Source organism: Falco punctatus (assembly GCF_963210335.1).
Source record: "Falco punctatus genome assembly, chromosome: 2".
NCBI classification, from domain to species: Eukaryota; Metazoa; Chordata; class Aves; order Falconiformes; family Falconidae; genus Falco; species Falco punctatus.
Window position 1 is genome coordinate 11512367 of NC_137581.1, and position 16512 is coordinate 11528878.

Genomic DNA, 16512 nt, shown 5'->3' on the forward strand with positions numbered 1-16512 from the left:
TTTCACCAGGCAGTTTAATGATGTGGAAGAGCAACATTGCCAGGGTTCAGTGTCAGTGTTATGGCACGATAAAAAGCTGCTGTGCTTCGCGTCCTGCACTTCTTTCAGCAGCTTTTGCTCTTGGATACATTTGATCTAATTGTACTGCTTATCTTCAAACAGCTCCTCAAATGACCTCTTGTTAGGACTATTTAATACTAATGTGTCTTCCTGTGTCATGTAAACTTTTTTTAAAACTAGAATTTTAATGAGCAGAAGAATGGCACAGCTGTATGATAAAGCTTTCATTAGAGGATTCCTTAATAGAACCCACTTCTAGTCCTTGATTGCATAATCAACAGCTAATGAAATTGTCTTGGTAACAAGAGCTACGGTGTATTACATCCTCTCCTGAGACTAAGTGGAAAGACAATTGTACCAGCCTGAGAGGCCTATTGATTGTTCACAGTTTGAATTTGATTGCCCTTACGGGGAACTAAACAAGAGATCATCTTCAGCTCTGTTAAATGGATTTTGTTTCCACTGAAAGTTATTGGTTCACTTTCATACAAGGTGTTCGGGGGGCAATAAACACAGGGAGTGTAATCTCATTACAGATTTCCTGAGTCTGCAAGTTTGAAAGCACCGATGACTGTAAAGCAAATGACAGCTGCTTGGTTCAGGTCCTCTGTGATGTGTCCGTGTGTTTAAACTAGGTGGGAGCTCTGAAGGAATGCCCCAGCCCGTTGTGTCTTGCTTGTCTCATTGCAGGAGGGAATCCCAAAGGGAAGTTTGCTCTGGGACTGGTTCAGAATGAGTGGAAGGTTTATGTTAAAAGGCCTCTAGATCGGGAAGAGCAAGACGTTTATTATCTGAACATCACCGCCACAGATGGCCTCTTTGTAACCCAAGCTGCCGTGGAAGTGACCGTCACTGACGTTAATGATAATAATCCAGTTTGTGAACAGGTGAGTTAGCAACGCCCATGGCAATCGACTGTTGTGTTGAAAGCGATGGTTTCCCTAGGGATGTCGCTGCTATTTACAGGTATTCACAGGCGACGCCTATTTTCAGCCTTAAGGTCTTAGTTGGAGAATCTGGAGACATCTGGGAGAGGAGGAGGATAGTCCTGTGAAGCCAAGATTGAAGGATGATGCTCTAGTAAAGCTGGTGGAGGAACCTTGTCCACAGCGGCCCTAGCTGGCTTGAGGAAAACCGAAGCATTGTGAGGGAGCACGGGGAGCTGCACCTCCCGCACAGCCAGTGCCTGCAGCGTTGCCTGCAGCTTTCGTGGCGCTGGCTGCCTCTTACTCTGTGGAAAGGCGGTGTGGGGAACTGATAGTACTGCAATAGAAAGGTCTGTGTGAAAGAAAAGACATGATGAAACACAAGATTCCTTAATGGTACTGCTCACAGAATCTTTTATATATATATATATATATATGTGTGTGTGTGTGTGTGTGAGCATGTATGTATATACTCGATTAATTCCTATCACTACATTATCACTGGTGGAACACTGTCATTGCAAGCACTACTTGGAAATCAGCCTGTATCTCCCTCAAACACTGCTGGATGAGTTGATAAAAACAGTTCTTTTCGTTAGCACATACGTCAAAGCTTCCATTTCATGGGTGTTGGTGAAACAAATGGAAGATAAAAAAATGAAGCTGCATTTAAGATGAGCCTTATGAAGAGTCATAGTTTGACATTGTTTCAGTGACACCTCAAAGCTTAACAATGATTGGAATTTCTAGGAATGTGTTGCATAAAGGAAAAATGTTTCCTATATAGAAAGAGGCACTAGAGAGAGATTTTGTAAGGAATTGTGCAAAGACTGTAAAATACTGTTACAGAATAGCTTACATTTCTGTTTTTGTCTCTAGGTTGCATACACAGCACTGTTTCCTGAAGACATCCCATCAAACAAAGTCATTCTTAAAATCAGTGCTAAAGATGCTGACATTGGGTCCAATGGTGAAATTCGCTATTCTCTCTATGGTGCTGGGAATAATAAATTTTTCTTAGATCCAGAAAATGGTAAGATGACAACTGAATGTTTCTGAATACTCTTGTTAATCCCTCGACATCAGTGGGTACTAGTTTCCTTAACTAGAGTTCAGTTACGCTTCTTTATCAGCCAGTGGTTCCAGTTATGGCAGGTGTGGATGACCACTTCTGAACTGGTAGTGGTTGGAGGGAGGAATAAGGATGTGTTTGTTGGACAGGCTGAATGTTATAATCAGAACAGTTGATACCCACCCTTTTGTTTCCCTGCCAGACCTCAACTTAGACCGCAGTTGTATCATAGAATGGTTTTGGTTGGAAAGGACATTTAAATGTCATCTAGTTCAACGTCCCTGCAACAGCAGGGACATCTTCAAATAGATCAGGTTGCTCGTAGCCCTGTCCAACCTGAACTTGAGTGTTTACAGGGATGGGGTATCTATCATCTCTCTGGGCAACCTGTGCCAGTGTCTCACCACCCTCAAAGTAAAAAATAGCTTCCTATCTAGTCTGAATCTACCCTCTTTTAGTTCAAAACCATCACCCCTTGTCCTATCTCAACAGTTTAAAAAATTTGTCCACGTCTTTCTTATAAGCCCCCTTTAAGTGTTGAAAGGCCACAATAAGGTCTTCCTGGAGCCTTCTCTTCTCCAGGCTGAATAACCCCAACTCTCTGCCTGTCTTCATGGGAGAGGTGTTGCATCCCTCTGATTATCCCTGTGGCCCTTCCCTGGACCTGCTCAAACAGGTCCATGTCTTTCCTGTACTGAGGACTTCAAAGCTGGATGCAGTACTCCAGGTGTGGTCTCACCAGAGTGGAGCAGAGGGGCAGAATCACCTCCCTGGACCTGCTGGCCACATTTCTTTTGATGAAGCCCAGGATACAGGCTTCACATTTCTGGCTCACATCCAGCCGTTCATCCACCAGCACCCCAAAGTCCTTCTCTGCAGGGCTGCTCTCCATCCCTTCACCCCCCAGCCTGTATTGATACCAGGTGTTGCCCTGACCCAGGTGCAGGACCTTGCACTTGGCCTTGTTGAACCTCATGGCATTCATATGGGCCCACCTCCCAAGTTTGTCCAGGTTCTTCTAGATGCCATCCCATCCCTCAGGAATGTCATCCACACCACTCAGCTTAGTGTCATTTGTAAACCTGCTGAGGGTGCACTCAAACCCAAGTCTGTGTCATTGATGAAGACATTAAACAGTGCTGGTCCCAGTATGGGCCCCTGAGGGACACCACTTGTCACTGATCTCCACCTGGATACTGAGCCACTAAACACTACCCTCTGGATGTGACCATCCAACCAATTCCTCTTCCACCAAACAGTCCACCCATCAAATCCATGTCTCTCCAATTTAGAGAGAAGGATGTTGTGGGGGTCTGTGTCAAAGGCCTTACAGAAGTCCAGACAGATGACATCTGTAGCTCTTCCCTTGTCCACTGATGTAGTCACTCCATCACAGAAGGCCACTAGGTTGGTCAGGCAGGACTTGCCCTTGGTAAAGTTGTCTCAGATCACCTCCCTGTTCTCCATATGCCTGCCCTGGAGACTTTTTGATACAGAGGAGGGGAAGATGCCAGCATGGTCCTCCTTCATCTTCAGACTTCATTCTTCCACCTTGATATTTAGACCTTGTAAAAAAGATATTACTGTTACACACAGATTTTGGGCAGAAAATGAAATCAATAATGAATTTGTGGGCACAGTGGAATGCTACTAAGGTCTTGTACATTTGGCAGCTGGTCTGGAAGAAGATACCGATCTTTGCTAAGAGCTAGATTTTATGATTGTTATGAAGCTAAATAAAATAATTTTGCCATGAATAAAAATCCCACCCCTCTGTTATTTTTAGGAATTTTGTTTCCATAATGATAGACTAAGTCCTTCCGCATGCAGTGCCTCCTCCACATGACTAGCAGTAGGCAGCACCCACTATTGCCATAACATTGCTGTTGGAAGAGGAGATGTATGCAGTGCATGGAAGGGGAAGTATTGCCCTCTTCAAGGACAAATTTTGTATTTATCTGCAGATTACACCCTTAAAAAAATAACCTAAAGCTTACCCTCTGACTAGCAGTGGCTGTTGGCTGATGTGACGATGTTTTGTGGTTGTTTATCCATGCAGTGGAAAATGGATCATGGGTAAAGCTCTCACCAGCTGAATAAGCTGGCTTTTTGTGGCTGTCAGTGTTTATTGTGATACCCATCTCTGTATAAGAAGTTTGATTCAAACTAGATGCCAGAGGTATCTACAGGAATTTAGAGCTGGTTGGAGATTACTTTCTGGGGAGAAGAGAGGGGATGTTGAAGTTATTTTTGAACAGTAGCATTAGAAAACTTTTAGAGTTCATTATGGCTACTGTCATCAGATTTAGGACATGTTTCTTTGTCTGGGAGTCTCTAAATCTTGAGCGTAACAAAAAGACAGACTTGGGAAAACACAGTGATGTTATATGGGTGAAGTTGTAGGCTGTTGAAGGCCAGTGTGAGTGGCTTGTCATCCCTTCACTCATATTGGCAGCTCACTGTTGGGTAAAGAGGAGTGAGAAGTGATACTGCTGTGAGTTTTTAATCCATTCATTGGAATAATCAAGGTTGATTTTTTTTTTCCTCTTTCCTATTCCTGTGAAATACATGGGTTTGAGATATTCACAGTATCTAGAATTAGTGATGTTGCTATAGTAGTAATGATGGCTGCTGCTTTTAATCAATTTTAGGTGAGCTGAAATCCTTGGCCCCTCTTGACCGAGAGAAAATCCCTGTGTACAACTTGGTTGCCCGAGCCACAGATGGTGGTGGCAGGTTTTGCCAATCAGAAATCCATCTTATTTTAGAAGATGTTAATGATAATCCACCAGTGTTTTCATCTGATCACTACACTGCTTGTGTCTATGAGAATACAGCCACTAAAGCTCTATTAACAAGAGTCCAAGCCACTGATCCTGACGTCGGTGAGTAATGCTGCAAACAGTAATTAATGTTCAGGGAAACTTTTGGGGTTGGTAGAATTGCAATACTGATGTATTTTTCTGTTGTTGGCTTTCCTCATTCTTTCCTCCTTTTGCTTCTGCCTCCTCCCCATTTTTATCTCTTCTCTTTCTTTACATTGAAATGCTTGTGGCTGAGCCTGATGTAATGGTGTTACAAACAGAAAAGCATTGCAGCAGCCATAGAAACATGTAGTCTTTTATTGTCTTAATTGGTTATAGCTATGTTTAGGGATAAATGATAGTTTTGGCGGTGAATTCCAGCTTTCTTCCTCCAGTGGCCTCACCTCTTTTCTTGAGCCATGGTTTGGAATACCCATGCCTCCATTTATGCAAATAATATAGTTACCTGCCATAGGGACCAACACCTGATTAACCACAGCTTTTTTTTAAAGTTTTATACTGCTGTAATTCCCATTTGTTCCAGCTTGTTACCTTAGCATGAAACTATTGTTGATGAATGCACATTACAAACGCTCTTGTTATTTAACTGGACATTCTTTTAAAGTGTAATAGTTAATTATATGAGGACCTTAACCTTGACATCGGGGCCCAATTATAAATATTTAAAGGGGTTTTTTTGCATAACACAGTGGTAGGATCTACCAAATATCAGAATTTTTTTTAGCTAATTCACTTCAGTTGGAATAAATAAATCCCAATGTTTGTTGGTTTTTTTCCTGTGTTTTTGGAGATGTTTTGTGAAAACTGTGGCCTCAGTAGCTTGACATAAAAAGCAGACCTTTCATTAAATGAGAAAATATTTCATGTTATAATTGTGGGATTTTTTCTGAAGTACAGTATGTGCTGGAAGTCTTAGTTGTTACTAAGGCTGACAATATAAATATACAGGAATCAGTAATGGAGCAGCAAACATCCATTAATATATCTATGAAGAGCTGCATTATATGCCATGGTTGAAAAATCACAATTAAAGTTATAATACTGTCCTGCAGTGAAAAGTCAATTACTGATAGTAAACTACTGAACAGTCTGAAGACCCAGTGTTGGTGCTTTCCACTGTTATCTTAATTACCATTTTTCTCATAGGTGCGATGACGTTCAAGGAGAGGGGAGACAGAAAGAATTAGAAAAAAAAAGGTGTCAATAGAAGTTCTTGCTAGCACCGACTTTACATAATAAGATGGTTAGAAATGAAAAGAAAAAAACCATGAGCTAATTGCTACATCTTCCTTCTGAAATTAGATAAGTTAAAGGGAGGGATGCATGTGATGAATGAGAAGGGGCTATGTATGTACTTAATGATGAGACCTGAAAATTAAACAAGACCATTGTATCATCTAAAATTGACTCTGGTCTCTAAAATTGGATTTTATATTAATTACTGTTCTATTAGTCCGCACTAAAATCACTGATTCCCCGTTGCTGCATAATGAGTGAGTTCAGGTAGTGTAATGTTCCCATCACAGTGAAAAATGTATTATTGATATTCCTGATGAGCTATGCTATTCCTGTAAGGTTTTGTGGAGCGTTGTCCTGAAAACATCAGTGGAGCCAGTAATCATCATACAAATCAAATTTTAACATCCAGGAAACATCTTACAATCAGTCTTAGAATTTACCCGTTCTACTTTGGGCTTTGAAGAGCCATGTACAGTAAAGATAAGAGCCTCTGTACAGAAGCCATTGAGATAAAAGTTGAGAGAAACCCATTTGTGGTCTGCAACTAAACACAATTTAATATAAAACTGAAAATGTGGTCAGACGCTGTTGGATAATTAAGACAATTTCCAGTTAACAGGAAAATAGTATTATATCTGCCTTGAGCCTTTGATATCTCTTGAAATTCCTGAACTCATAGTATCCTGAGAAACTTCAGGACTGGAACACAAATTGTTGTTTAATATATTTGTGATTTGGATGCATGCGTAGAAACTAGCTGTATCAACTGGACACAGTGAGGAAGAGACGTGATTCTTCTTCACAGTATGCAACAGAAGAAAATTGCTTTAACTGTTCAGTAGCAGACAAGCAAATTTTACATAACTTCTCCATATAGCTAGGTATCTTAAATTAAATGATCAGTTGAAGAAGACAGAATACACATAAATCCCTTTCTTAAGACATATTAGTAACTTTAAAACAATTACTTCTACCATCCTGCTTCCACTGGAAATTCTTAATATTTCCCCAAGATAATATTTTCTACCAACTCACCACCGTCAGGTCTCAAAATGTGCAAACTAAGAAATGAAAGAGAAATTCTGGTTTTACAGTTTTTTGGAGAAGTTCACAGGGAGCAGTGGATTTTCTGCTTCCCACTGTCTTCAAATCAAAGTCCCAAATTTCTCCGTCCTGTTCAAATGAAGGCACAAGAAGAGTTGGAGTAAATGGTGAGGTTAATTATCTGAGCAAAGCCATCAGACAACTACAACATCAGCCCATTGCAAAGGAATTAGGGTGATGCTAGAGCAGCAACACTGAGAAAACCTACATGGGACTTTGTGGCAAGCATGGTATTAAAAAACTGGTAAACTTCAAAATAAACCTGCAGCCCAAAGCTGAGCTGCAGGTGCATATTCATTTCCAGTCCTGCTGGTGTTGTCTGCATGCGTGTGGTGTTGCAGCCTTGCTTGCGGAATGCAAGAATGAATGACAACATGGTCCAGGCTCAGCACTGCGTTCAGTACAGTTAAATCCTGCCTCACTTGCAGCTACTTTGCCTTGTGAATGACCTTCATGCTGAGGCCTGTTTCCATGATGACGAATGGTGTAGTCTACCGAAGGCAGAAGCACTTACTGTACTAAATATGAACAGTGCGTCATCTGTCCTTCTGCAGTCCTCTTCATCACCACTGGGGCACCGGCAGCTCCACACCATCCATGTTGTCGTCAGTTTAGTGATTTCACTGACCTATTGATTTTTTTTCTGGGTTTGTGATGAATATGGCGTTCTAATTTTGCTCGAAATGGGAACAACCTTGGCAGCCAGCATGCCACTGCTGCCGTCCAGCTTTTGCATTACCCGATGATTGGTACCCACTAGTGCAGCTCCTCCCCTATTCCCTGTGCAACCAACTAGTATAGATGAGCTAGGTTGTCCTGGAGCCAGTGCTTTGTATTGCATGCAGCTGATGCGCAGAAGAATGCAGGCACGTAGATGAATAAATCAATAAATAAATGGCAGGAGTGGCCTTTATTTGGTTGCAAATAGCTCCCTGCTCTGTCCTCAGCTGTCCCTCACCCCCACGCCCCTGCTCCAGCCCAGGACCCTTACAAGTACGTTGCGCAGGAGGTGTGGTGATGTGCAGCCTGCACGGAGCCAGCTGGTGCCCAGTTTACAGTCTGGTTAGCCAAATCTAGGACAATCTCAGAGACACAATTCAAACTGATCTGATTCTTCCTTGAAAATAGCAGTCACACCTCAAACGGCAATGGCCCGCACCCACTCGCTTGCCCAGCTAGGCAGTCCTCCTTCTCCAGCTGCCCTATTCTTTGATGTAGTTATGTCCAGGCCTTGTGTTTGTCACGGTTCACGGTCCACTTCCCAGCAGGAATGACTCTGTGTTCCCCTGTCCCATTTTGCAGCATGTGCAAATAGCAAATGCGGCTGGAAGGGCCCTCACTGTGGGCTGAAGGTGAGGACCACAAGGGCTGTTTGTGGTGACAAGTCAAAGGTGAAGCAGTTTGGACAGCCTTGCTAGAAACCTGTCTCCTGGCCATGTGGATACAGAGGTGTCGTGCTGCAAGGTTCACACAGTCCAGTCACAGAATGGTTGAGGTTGGATGGGACCTCCGCAAGGTCAACTTGTCCAACCACTCTGCTCAAGCAGGGCTGCCTACAGCAGGTTGCCTAGGACTGTGTCCAGATGGCTTTTGGATATCTGCAAGCATGGAGTGCTATACAGCATGTGCACCCCAGGGGCCCTCTAGGAATAACCAGAGACCCACACTGTGGATACAGACAAAAGTGTAATATCCTCATGGTGACCTAGCAGAGCAGTGCAGACAGGCAGCAAACCCACACTGATGCCCTCTCTGGCTGCCAGTTCTTCTCAAGATGGACATAATTCAAAGAATAATTAATGCCAGAAGAGATTTTGCTGAAAGTGTAGTTTGGGAAAACACTCTCCCATGTCTAGTAGCAGATTTAATAGCATTGAGTAATGCAACCTAGAAAAATAACAAGCAGTGTGGTACTTTTTTGCCAAAGCACTTTCCCACTTCTGTGCATAGGATGCCCAGAGTTACAGATGCCTCCCAGCTTTTGCAGGGCTTGTAGCCTCGCAGCAGAACACAGAACAATCTGAGATGTATTCATCAGTTCAGAAAAACACCCATACAGCTAGTTTGAGGGTGGAGAGATTTGAATGATGATCCTGGTTTTCTGTTCTTTGTTCTCGGTATTTGAAGCTTTGATACTCAGGTGGGTGTGAGGGGAAAAATGGGTGTTGAAAGCCTAATTCAGGGAGCCAGAATGAAACTTGAGGCTTTCCCATAAATAAGTTAAAGCACCATGTTATACAGGTCAATTATGGCTGAATTTGGTTATGTTTTTTAGAGTTGTATAGAATTCAGTACTTTTTGGACCAAGATTTATGAGAAAGATTCTGTAATCATCTGATTAGTGCATTTGTGTTTAATGCGGAGAGTTTAAATTAATCAAGTCTAATCAGACTGGTTCTTGGTATGGGGCACGGATTGTTCACATCCCTGAACAAAGTGGAAGAGCTGCCGCAGAAGGGACACAGCCCTTTTGGAGAAGCCATTTGACCTTCTCGCTAGGAGACGTTGGCTCCCCAACCCTGACCTTCACCAAGAAGTACAGGGGAGAAAACTGTGGCCTGTCATCTGCCTGGTGTGCAGCTGGGGAACCTGGCGAGCTGCAGGAAGGAGTGCCATTTTCTTTCAGCTTCTGATAGAAAGTTTTATCTTGGATTTCGAAGAAATCTGTCACAAATCTGATATTTTCCGTGCAAGGTTTGACCTCAGTGATTTCAGTGTTTCAGTGAAGATTTGGGTTGTCAAAAACCTACCCCAAAAAAAACCTTAGCACATGCACTCGTGAGGTACACGGAAAGTAAGAAATGTCTTTTCAAGGAAAGAATGGTAATAGAACTTCTCCTTTAGGATTCAGTTAGTCCAGTCTGGAGTGTACCTGCCTCCAGGAGCATGGTGAAGCAAGTATATTATATCTTCTTTTTCTTCTTGTCCTCTCCTTGTGTCAAGGAGGAAAATGAAGAAACCATTAAAACAATAAAAATGAACTATCTATGAAAAACAATAACTGAAGAATATAGACAGTTCTCCAGGGTTTATCACTTGTTTGTAGAAAGTGGCATTGAAGTGCTGTGAGCAGAGCATAGAAAAAAATCACTCCATTAGGTTGTCCAATGGGTCCACTGCTTTCAAGAACATGTACATGGAAGTAACGAGTACAGACTTCAACCTTATCAACGATGGGCTTTGCTCATGAAGGAATTACTGCAACTGAGCCTGTTGCACACACAGCTGAGCTTGGGGAAGGGTAAAGTGCTGCCAGGTGAGATTGCAGAAGTGTCAGAGAGAAGTGCATTACAGTCACAACTTGATTGAAGAGCAGTTTTCTGAATTATATATAATGGCAGGTAACAAAGTAGTAGAAATGCTGCAGTAGGTATTTATTTTGGCATTTGCTGGCGAAGTCAGTATACAGCAAACCTCTAATTTGCGTGTTTGTTTATGTTGAGCAGGTCCCTTAAAATGGGTCTAGAAACTTTTGAGGTGTTCAGGGTCTCAAAAGGAAGAAAGCAGGGATTAAAACACGAATAACAAGAAGAAGAGAGTTGATGGAAGTTTTACTAAAATCCAACAGCTGACAGGTAGATAACCAGGTAGATAACTTGGACAATGATGCCAGCACTAGCTAGATTATTTCTGGATATTTTCTGAGAGTTTTTGTAAAATAAATATTACAAGATACTTCCCAGAGGATGGTACATTGTCTTTAAATCGTACATGGAACTTCCTATATCTTTACCTATGTCTTTGCCTCACTGACTTGTAAAATAGTCCAGGGGTTAGTGCACTAATCCAGGATACAGAAGACCCAAATTATTAATTCCTTTTTCTGCAGCTATTCAAAGCAACATTGCACAAGTAGGCGGTTATAGCTGAAGCAGGGGGTCCTTTCCTCCGTCACTGAAGTTGTTTTGAAAAAGGATTCAGGAATCAGCCAGAGGAAAAGAAGACGACATGAGTAAGAATTGCTTTGTAGCCTGGCTGGTGTTCTGGGCTCTGTTCCCTAGGGTTTATTAAGCGAAAAATCATAGTCTATGGCAATGTACCTTTTGTTACTTTTTCCTGGAAAGGTCCTTACCTTTAGACTTCTGTTCCATAAGGAGAGTGGGAGGGCAGTGCCCCACATGCCCCGGTGGGCTGGCCAGTCCTGAGGACATCTACAGGTCCAAGTTCACCCAGTGAGTTGTTCAGGAGAAAACCTACATTTTGCCTTCCTAATAAAAGCAGAAGCACTTCTAGGAATGCGGAGATACAGCACATTGGGCCCCTGAAAAATTGCCAAATAAAAAATAATAGTCAGGCTCTGTAGAGTTTAGAGTTACCTAGTGTTAGGAGGTAAGCAAACAAGGTGTTTGGGGATTATGATAGAAAGTTTGGGTTTCTGCCTAAACAAGCCCTACTTCATACTGCTTATTTTGCTTCCCATGCCTAGGCACTCGGGAGACCTAATACTTCCAGTCTTCAGTCTCTGTGACCTTGTTGAATCTTTCAAAGGGACGGATTTTTAAAGCTGCAGATCGGTAGTCAGGGGAACTTAGTCATCCAACTTGCATTACAATAAGGAGTATATATATATATATATATATCAAGGTGACTAAGAGCTAGTCTGTGTTCAGCAACCAGAAGTCATCAAACCAATCTCATTTCTTTCTGCAACATGCAAAGAGGCCATTTAGAAAGAAATATTATGGGTAGTATGGCTTAGGTTTAGTGAGGTTTTTGACATTGTGCCGCATGGTATTTTTATCAGCAAGCTAGGGAAACATGATCTACCTGAAACTGTTATCAGGTGAGTTTGTAATGGCTATTACACTGGAGGGATAAGTTAAGAAAGATACTGGGTGCAGCATTGCTCTTGCTTTCACTCCTGGATGGATAAGTGGGTATACGGTCTGTTTTGCTAGATGTCAGAAAGCAGAATGGAGCTGCAAGTACCCTGGGTAGTGTCAAAGTCATAGTTGTGGGACTGAACAGTTGGAAAAGTGGTGTGGAAAAATACAATGCAAGTCATCAAGATAAATGTGAAGTCCTGTGTTTAAGTAAGAATAACTAAGCGTGGCAGTATTGTCTGGGTAATGACTGTCTGGGCAGCAGAAGGGCAGAGGAGCAGCTGTGTTATGGTGAATCGCAAGCTGAATGTGTGTTTGCACTTTCATACCGGTGTGAAAAGGCAAATACTTTAATGAGATGAGTAAACAAGAGTAATGCTGAAAAACAGAAGTAGTTCTTTCTGTTTGCTTGGTGTTGGCAAATCCTGACCTGAAAGGCTGTGTCAGGTTTTGGGTACAGCACTCCCAGGGAGATGTGGGCTACCTGCAGATTTCCAAGAAAGATCATAGGTCTGGAAAATGTGTGCTACCAGGAAATATTAAAACAGTTGAGAGGGGGTGCCAGGGGTAAAAAAATTGAAAAGATGAAGTGTAACAGTCTTCAGATATCAGACAAGTAGCTCTGAGGAAGGAAGTAGACCTTTGTTCTTTCTTTGCCCTCATCTTTTATTATTTTGATTCAATCTCAGCAAAAAGCCAGAATAAGATTTTTAGTTGTAAGAAAAGTGAGGCACTAAGGTGTGTTACCCAAGGAGGTTATGCAAGTTCATGATCAAAAGGTAGGCCTGTGTTTGGGGATCCTTTCTTTGTGCAGGGATAAATTAGATTACCTGATAAGATTCCTGCTATTTTTATACTCTGTCACTTCTATTGATTTCTTTAATTTTTGAGAATTCCAAGACATTGTTAACAACATGGAGGCAAAGAACTAGGCAAGAAGAATTGTACCTCTTGGATTATGTTGGCTGAATAAGCCCTGTATTTAAACCAGATCACTGAAACGTGTATGTATGTTTGTGTCTGTATATACAGACATACATACATGCATATGTTTTTGTATATGTATTTCTCTACATGAGCATTCCATTGCTTCTGGCTATGTTGCCCAATGTTGTCAGCTGCAATGTGTAACCGTAAGTCAGGTGTATCCAAAATGGACTCTCCCACTTCAGAAAAATAATCAAGCTTATGTCTGATGAGCATGAGGAAGTGAATCACTCAGGAGCACTGGTGGAAATAAGTATTCATGTCGTCATGTCAGCCAGTACCCTGGGCTATGTACATCTCTGCTAGAAGAGAGAGGGCTGGTGAGCCAACCAGCCAAATCTCATCTTCCCACCAAAAAGGACAACCCCAACACAGCTGAAATGGAAAGCAGGGTTTTAGACACCCATGGAAGGTACCATGCAACTAAAAGCTTATGCCTGTCATTTCTGTCCGGTACTTCCCTTCGGTAAGGGGTTGGTGATCTTCATCGCTGTCCTCTGTGGCCCGGCTTTCAACCACTGGAGTACTGGTGTGAGTAAACGCCTTAGGGGTTAAGGCTGTCATTTCCCCACAGAAAAGGGACAAAGCAGTGAAAGCCTTGTCTCAGTAGTGGTGTTATAAACTTGGCTAGCTTTTCGGCTTAAGTTGTAAAAAACACTTGAACTATCTTTCCCTATGGGGCCATATATTCTTCTACAGTTCAGCAAGGTACTTCTGGCAAGATTTTTCTCTTTCATCTCAAAATGATGGAGTAGAGCATTACAAAATCTGGTTTAGTATTCATCTTCTGTCCTGTTTGCTGTTCATGAAGTTGTAGACTTTTAAGTTCCAGTAATTGATGGTGTAGTTAATGCTGGGGAAATCAGGAAAGGCCATAGTTACACGCCGATGTTAATAGTCACACCATGAAAGACAGGCAAGAGGAAGCACGATAATCAGATACCATGCTTCCAAATCAATGCTAAATTGATAAATAACTTACTTTACAGCTCTCTTTCTGGGCAGCTTTCTATTTTACTTCTTGTTTGTTTATTTTTAATGCTCGCCATTATTTTTCTTTCCATAGGTTTCAAAATTAAAATGATCGGATGACAAAGTTAAGCATCATTTTCCAGAGAAAAACAAGAACAAGTGGGCTAGCTGTACTTGGGGAAACATATTAAATAATGAGTTCGTGGTGACAGATGAAAAAAGAAAGGAGAAACACGCTATGTATGGTCTTTAATACATGTAAATCTTAGTTTGTGCGTGATGCACTTGGCAGGCAGTGCCCACTGCAGAAACTCATTGTCGTATGAGAATTGTGCCTGTTGTGTTATTGCCTTTTAATTTGTGTCGGTCTGGACCAAACTGTGTTGTAACTCCACCATTTTCAGCTGAGCTGCACCTCGAATGCTGGGTTCAGTTCTGGGCCCCTCACTGCAAGAGGGACACTGAGGTGCTGGAGCGTGTCCAGAGACGGGCAACGGGGCTGGGGAAGGGGCTGGAGCACAAGTCTGATGGGGAGCGGCTGCGGGAACTGGGGGTGCTCAGCCTGGAGAGGAGGGGGCTGAGGGGGGACCTTATCGCTCTCTACAGCTGCCTGACAGGAGGCTGTAGGCAGGTGGGGTCGGTCTCTTCACCCAGGTAACAAGGGATAGGAGAAGAGGAAATGGCCTCAAGTTCAGGGGAGGTTCAGACTGGATATTAGGAAAAATTTCTTTACCGAAAAGGTTATCAAGCATTGGAAGAGGCTGCCCAGGGAAGTGTTTGAGTTACCATTCCTGGAGATATTTAAAAGATGTGTAGATGTGGCACTTAGGGACATGGTTTAGTGGTGGACTTGGCAGTCCTGGGTTGATGGTTGGACCTGACGATCTAAAAGATCTATTCCAACCTAAATGATTCTGTGATTCTGTGAGTCAGACAAGGAGGAACTTGATACTCCTGAATTATAAAGAGAAGTTATTTCTCTGGTGCTATTTAAAACATAGAAGATGCCATTATGTGACATTCAGTGCATGACCCTTTGTTTTAGTACAGAAGAAAACAAGAAAAGAAACTGTTTGAAGGATGGCGTTTGAGGTACTAGACAGCTGTATGCTGTACAAGCTCTTCACACCGGAGATTTGGCAAAGGGCAATATTCTATCATATGCTAATACAAGTCTAGATAGAAAATGTGCTTGCTTATTCCTTTATTTTCAAAATGTACTGCAATCCTCTTACAGGAATAGTAATTTCTGCAAAGCTTTCCATGTTCAAATAGCTTATGTTTGTAACTGGCACCTTAGAAATCTGAGAAGTTTAAGTGAGTAAGCAAATAGACACAACACAGTTTGCAAACATTACTCCCCCAACAGCTGTGGGCCAGCAGTGCAGGAGGATTGCTCACTTTACCAGTGCAGGAACCATGGTGCTGGAGCAGTTGTTTCCTTTCCAGAGAAGGCATCTCCTTTATAGCCACAGCAGAATCTACCATCACCTTCATGGCAGGGATGCCATTGACACACACTGGTGGACACTTCTCTCTCCGCAGATGGTAGTTCCTGGATAAAGCATTTTGGATTTCAGTGGAAATAACTTCCTGCTTCACTTTTGCTTGTGCCCATTTTGTTTCCAGCCTTGGGTTGGGAATCTAAGTGAAAACAACTTTCTTTAAAGTGCTGTTTCTGCCACAGCTTTTCATTGAATTACATTTCCTCCCAAGACTCCAGCCCCACAAAGCACTGTGGGGAAAGTCAGCAGGCAGCTGAGATCTGTCTCTGTGTTTCTCCTTCTATTCTGCCTCTGCATTCAGCCTGAAAGCCACCAATGGTTGGTATCCGTGAGCATCCCAGCTCAGGTCTTCTGCCCTGATCTTCTGTCTTTACTTGCATAAAATGGCATTTTCACCCGTAAGAGCTTTTCCTCTAGGTCCCATGGGAAAAATAAGACTGGTTTTGTCATCAGACCAGACTGGTACCAGATAACCCACATCCCTGGAACTTCTGTATTCCTCTCTTGTTTTCAAGGAAGGAAAAATAGAAGCATTTGCCTTCTCTCTCCATTTCTGCCTAAAAATCCCTTGTATTAGAGTTGGCAACCAGAACACCGTAATCTCTAGCTGAACTGTCTCCATTGATGGATGACTAGCAATCACTTACCAAAAAACATTGTTCATATTTTGTGCGTTAATGGACCTTTAGGAAGCAGAAGACAAGGAGAGCAGTCAGATTATATATCAATCAGATTGCAGTAACCAGAGTTATCACTTTCTGTATGTACACTCACCCTACACGGTGTCAGATGCACCAAATTCTGTCTCTTCCTACTCCCCCTGGCAAGATGCTCTCGCTGAAGTTTTGGGTGTTTCAAGACACAAGTAGGCCATCTCCTTTCTAGCTATTTGTGCCTTTAAAGACCATCGTATCTGAATCTTCTGTCTTGTGCCCAGGTATGGTGCAGTGAGTATCAAATAGGGAGTTTGTGTCAGAGCAACACCCAAACCAGATCAAG

At 42.4% G+C, this 16512-nt stretch overlaps 1 protein-coding gene across 11 annotated transcripts in view; it reads left to right on the forward strand.

Annotated features, from left to right (window-relative positions):
- The window catches only part of FAT3 (FAT atypical cadherin 3), a 416215-nt gene that overhangs the window by 346489 nt on the left and 53214 nt on the right, over positions 1–16512 (forward strand). For all 11 annotated transcript variants that reach the window (XR_013926224.1, XM_080376579.1, XM_080376583.1 and 8 more), the window contains 3 exons: positions 751–947; positions 1866–2019; positions 4710–4943. Coding sequence is in view for 10 of the 11 variants with exons in the window: in XM_080376579.1 (XP_080232705.1) it covers positions 751–947; positions 1866–2019; positions 4710–4943 (585 nt within the window). In the remaining variant the exon portion in view is untranslated. The remainder of the gene's footprint in view (positions 1–750; positions 948–1865; positions 2020–4709; positions 4944–16512) is intronic.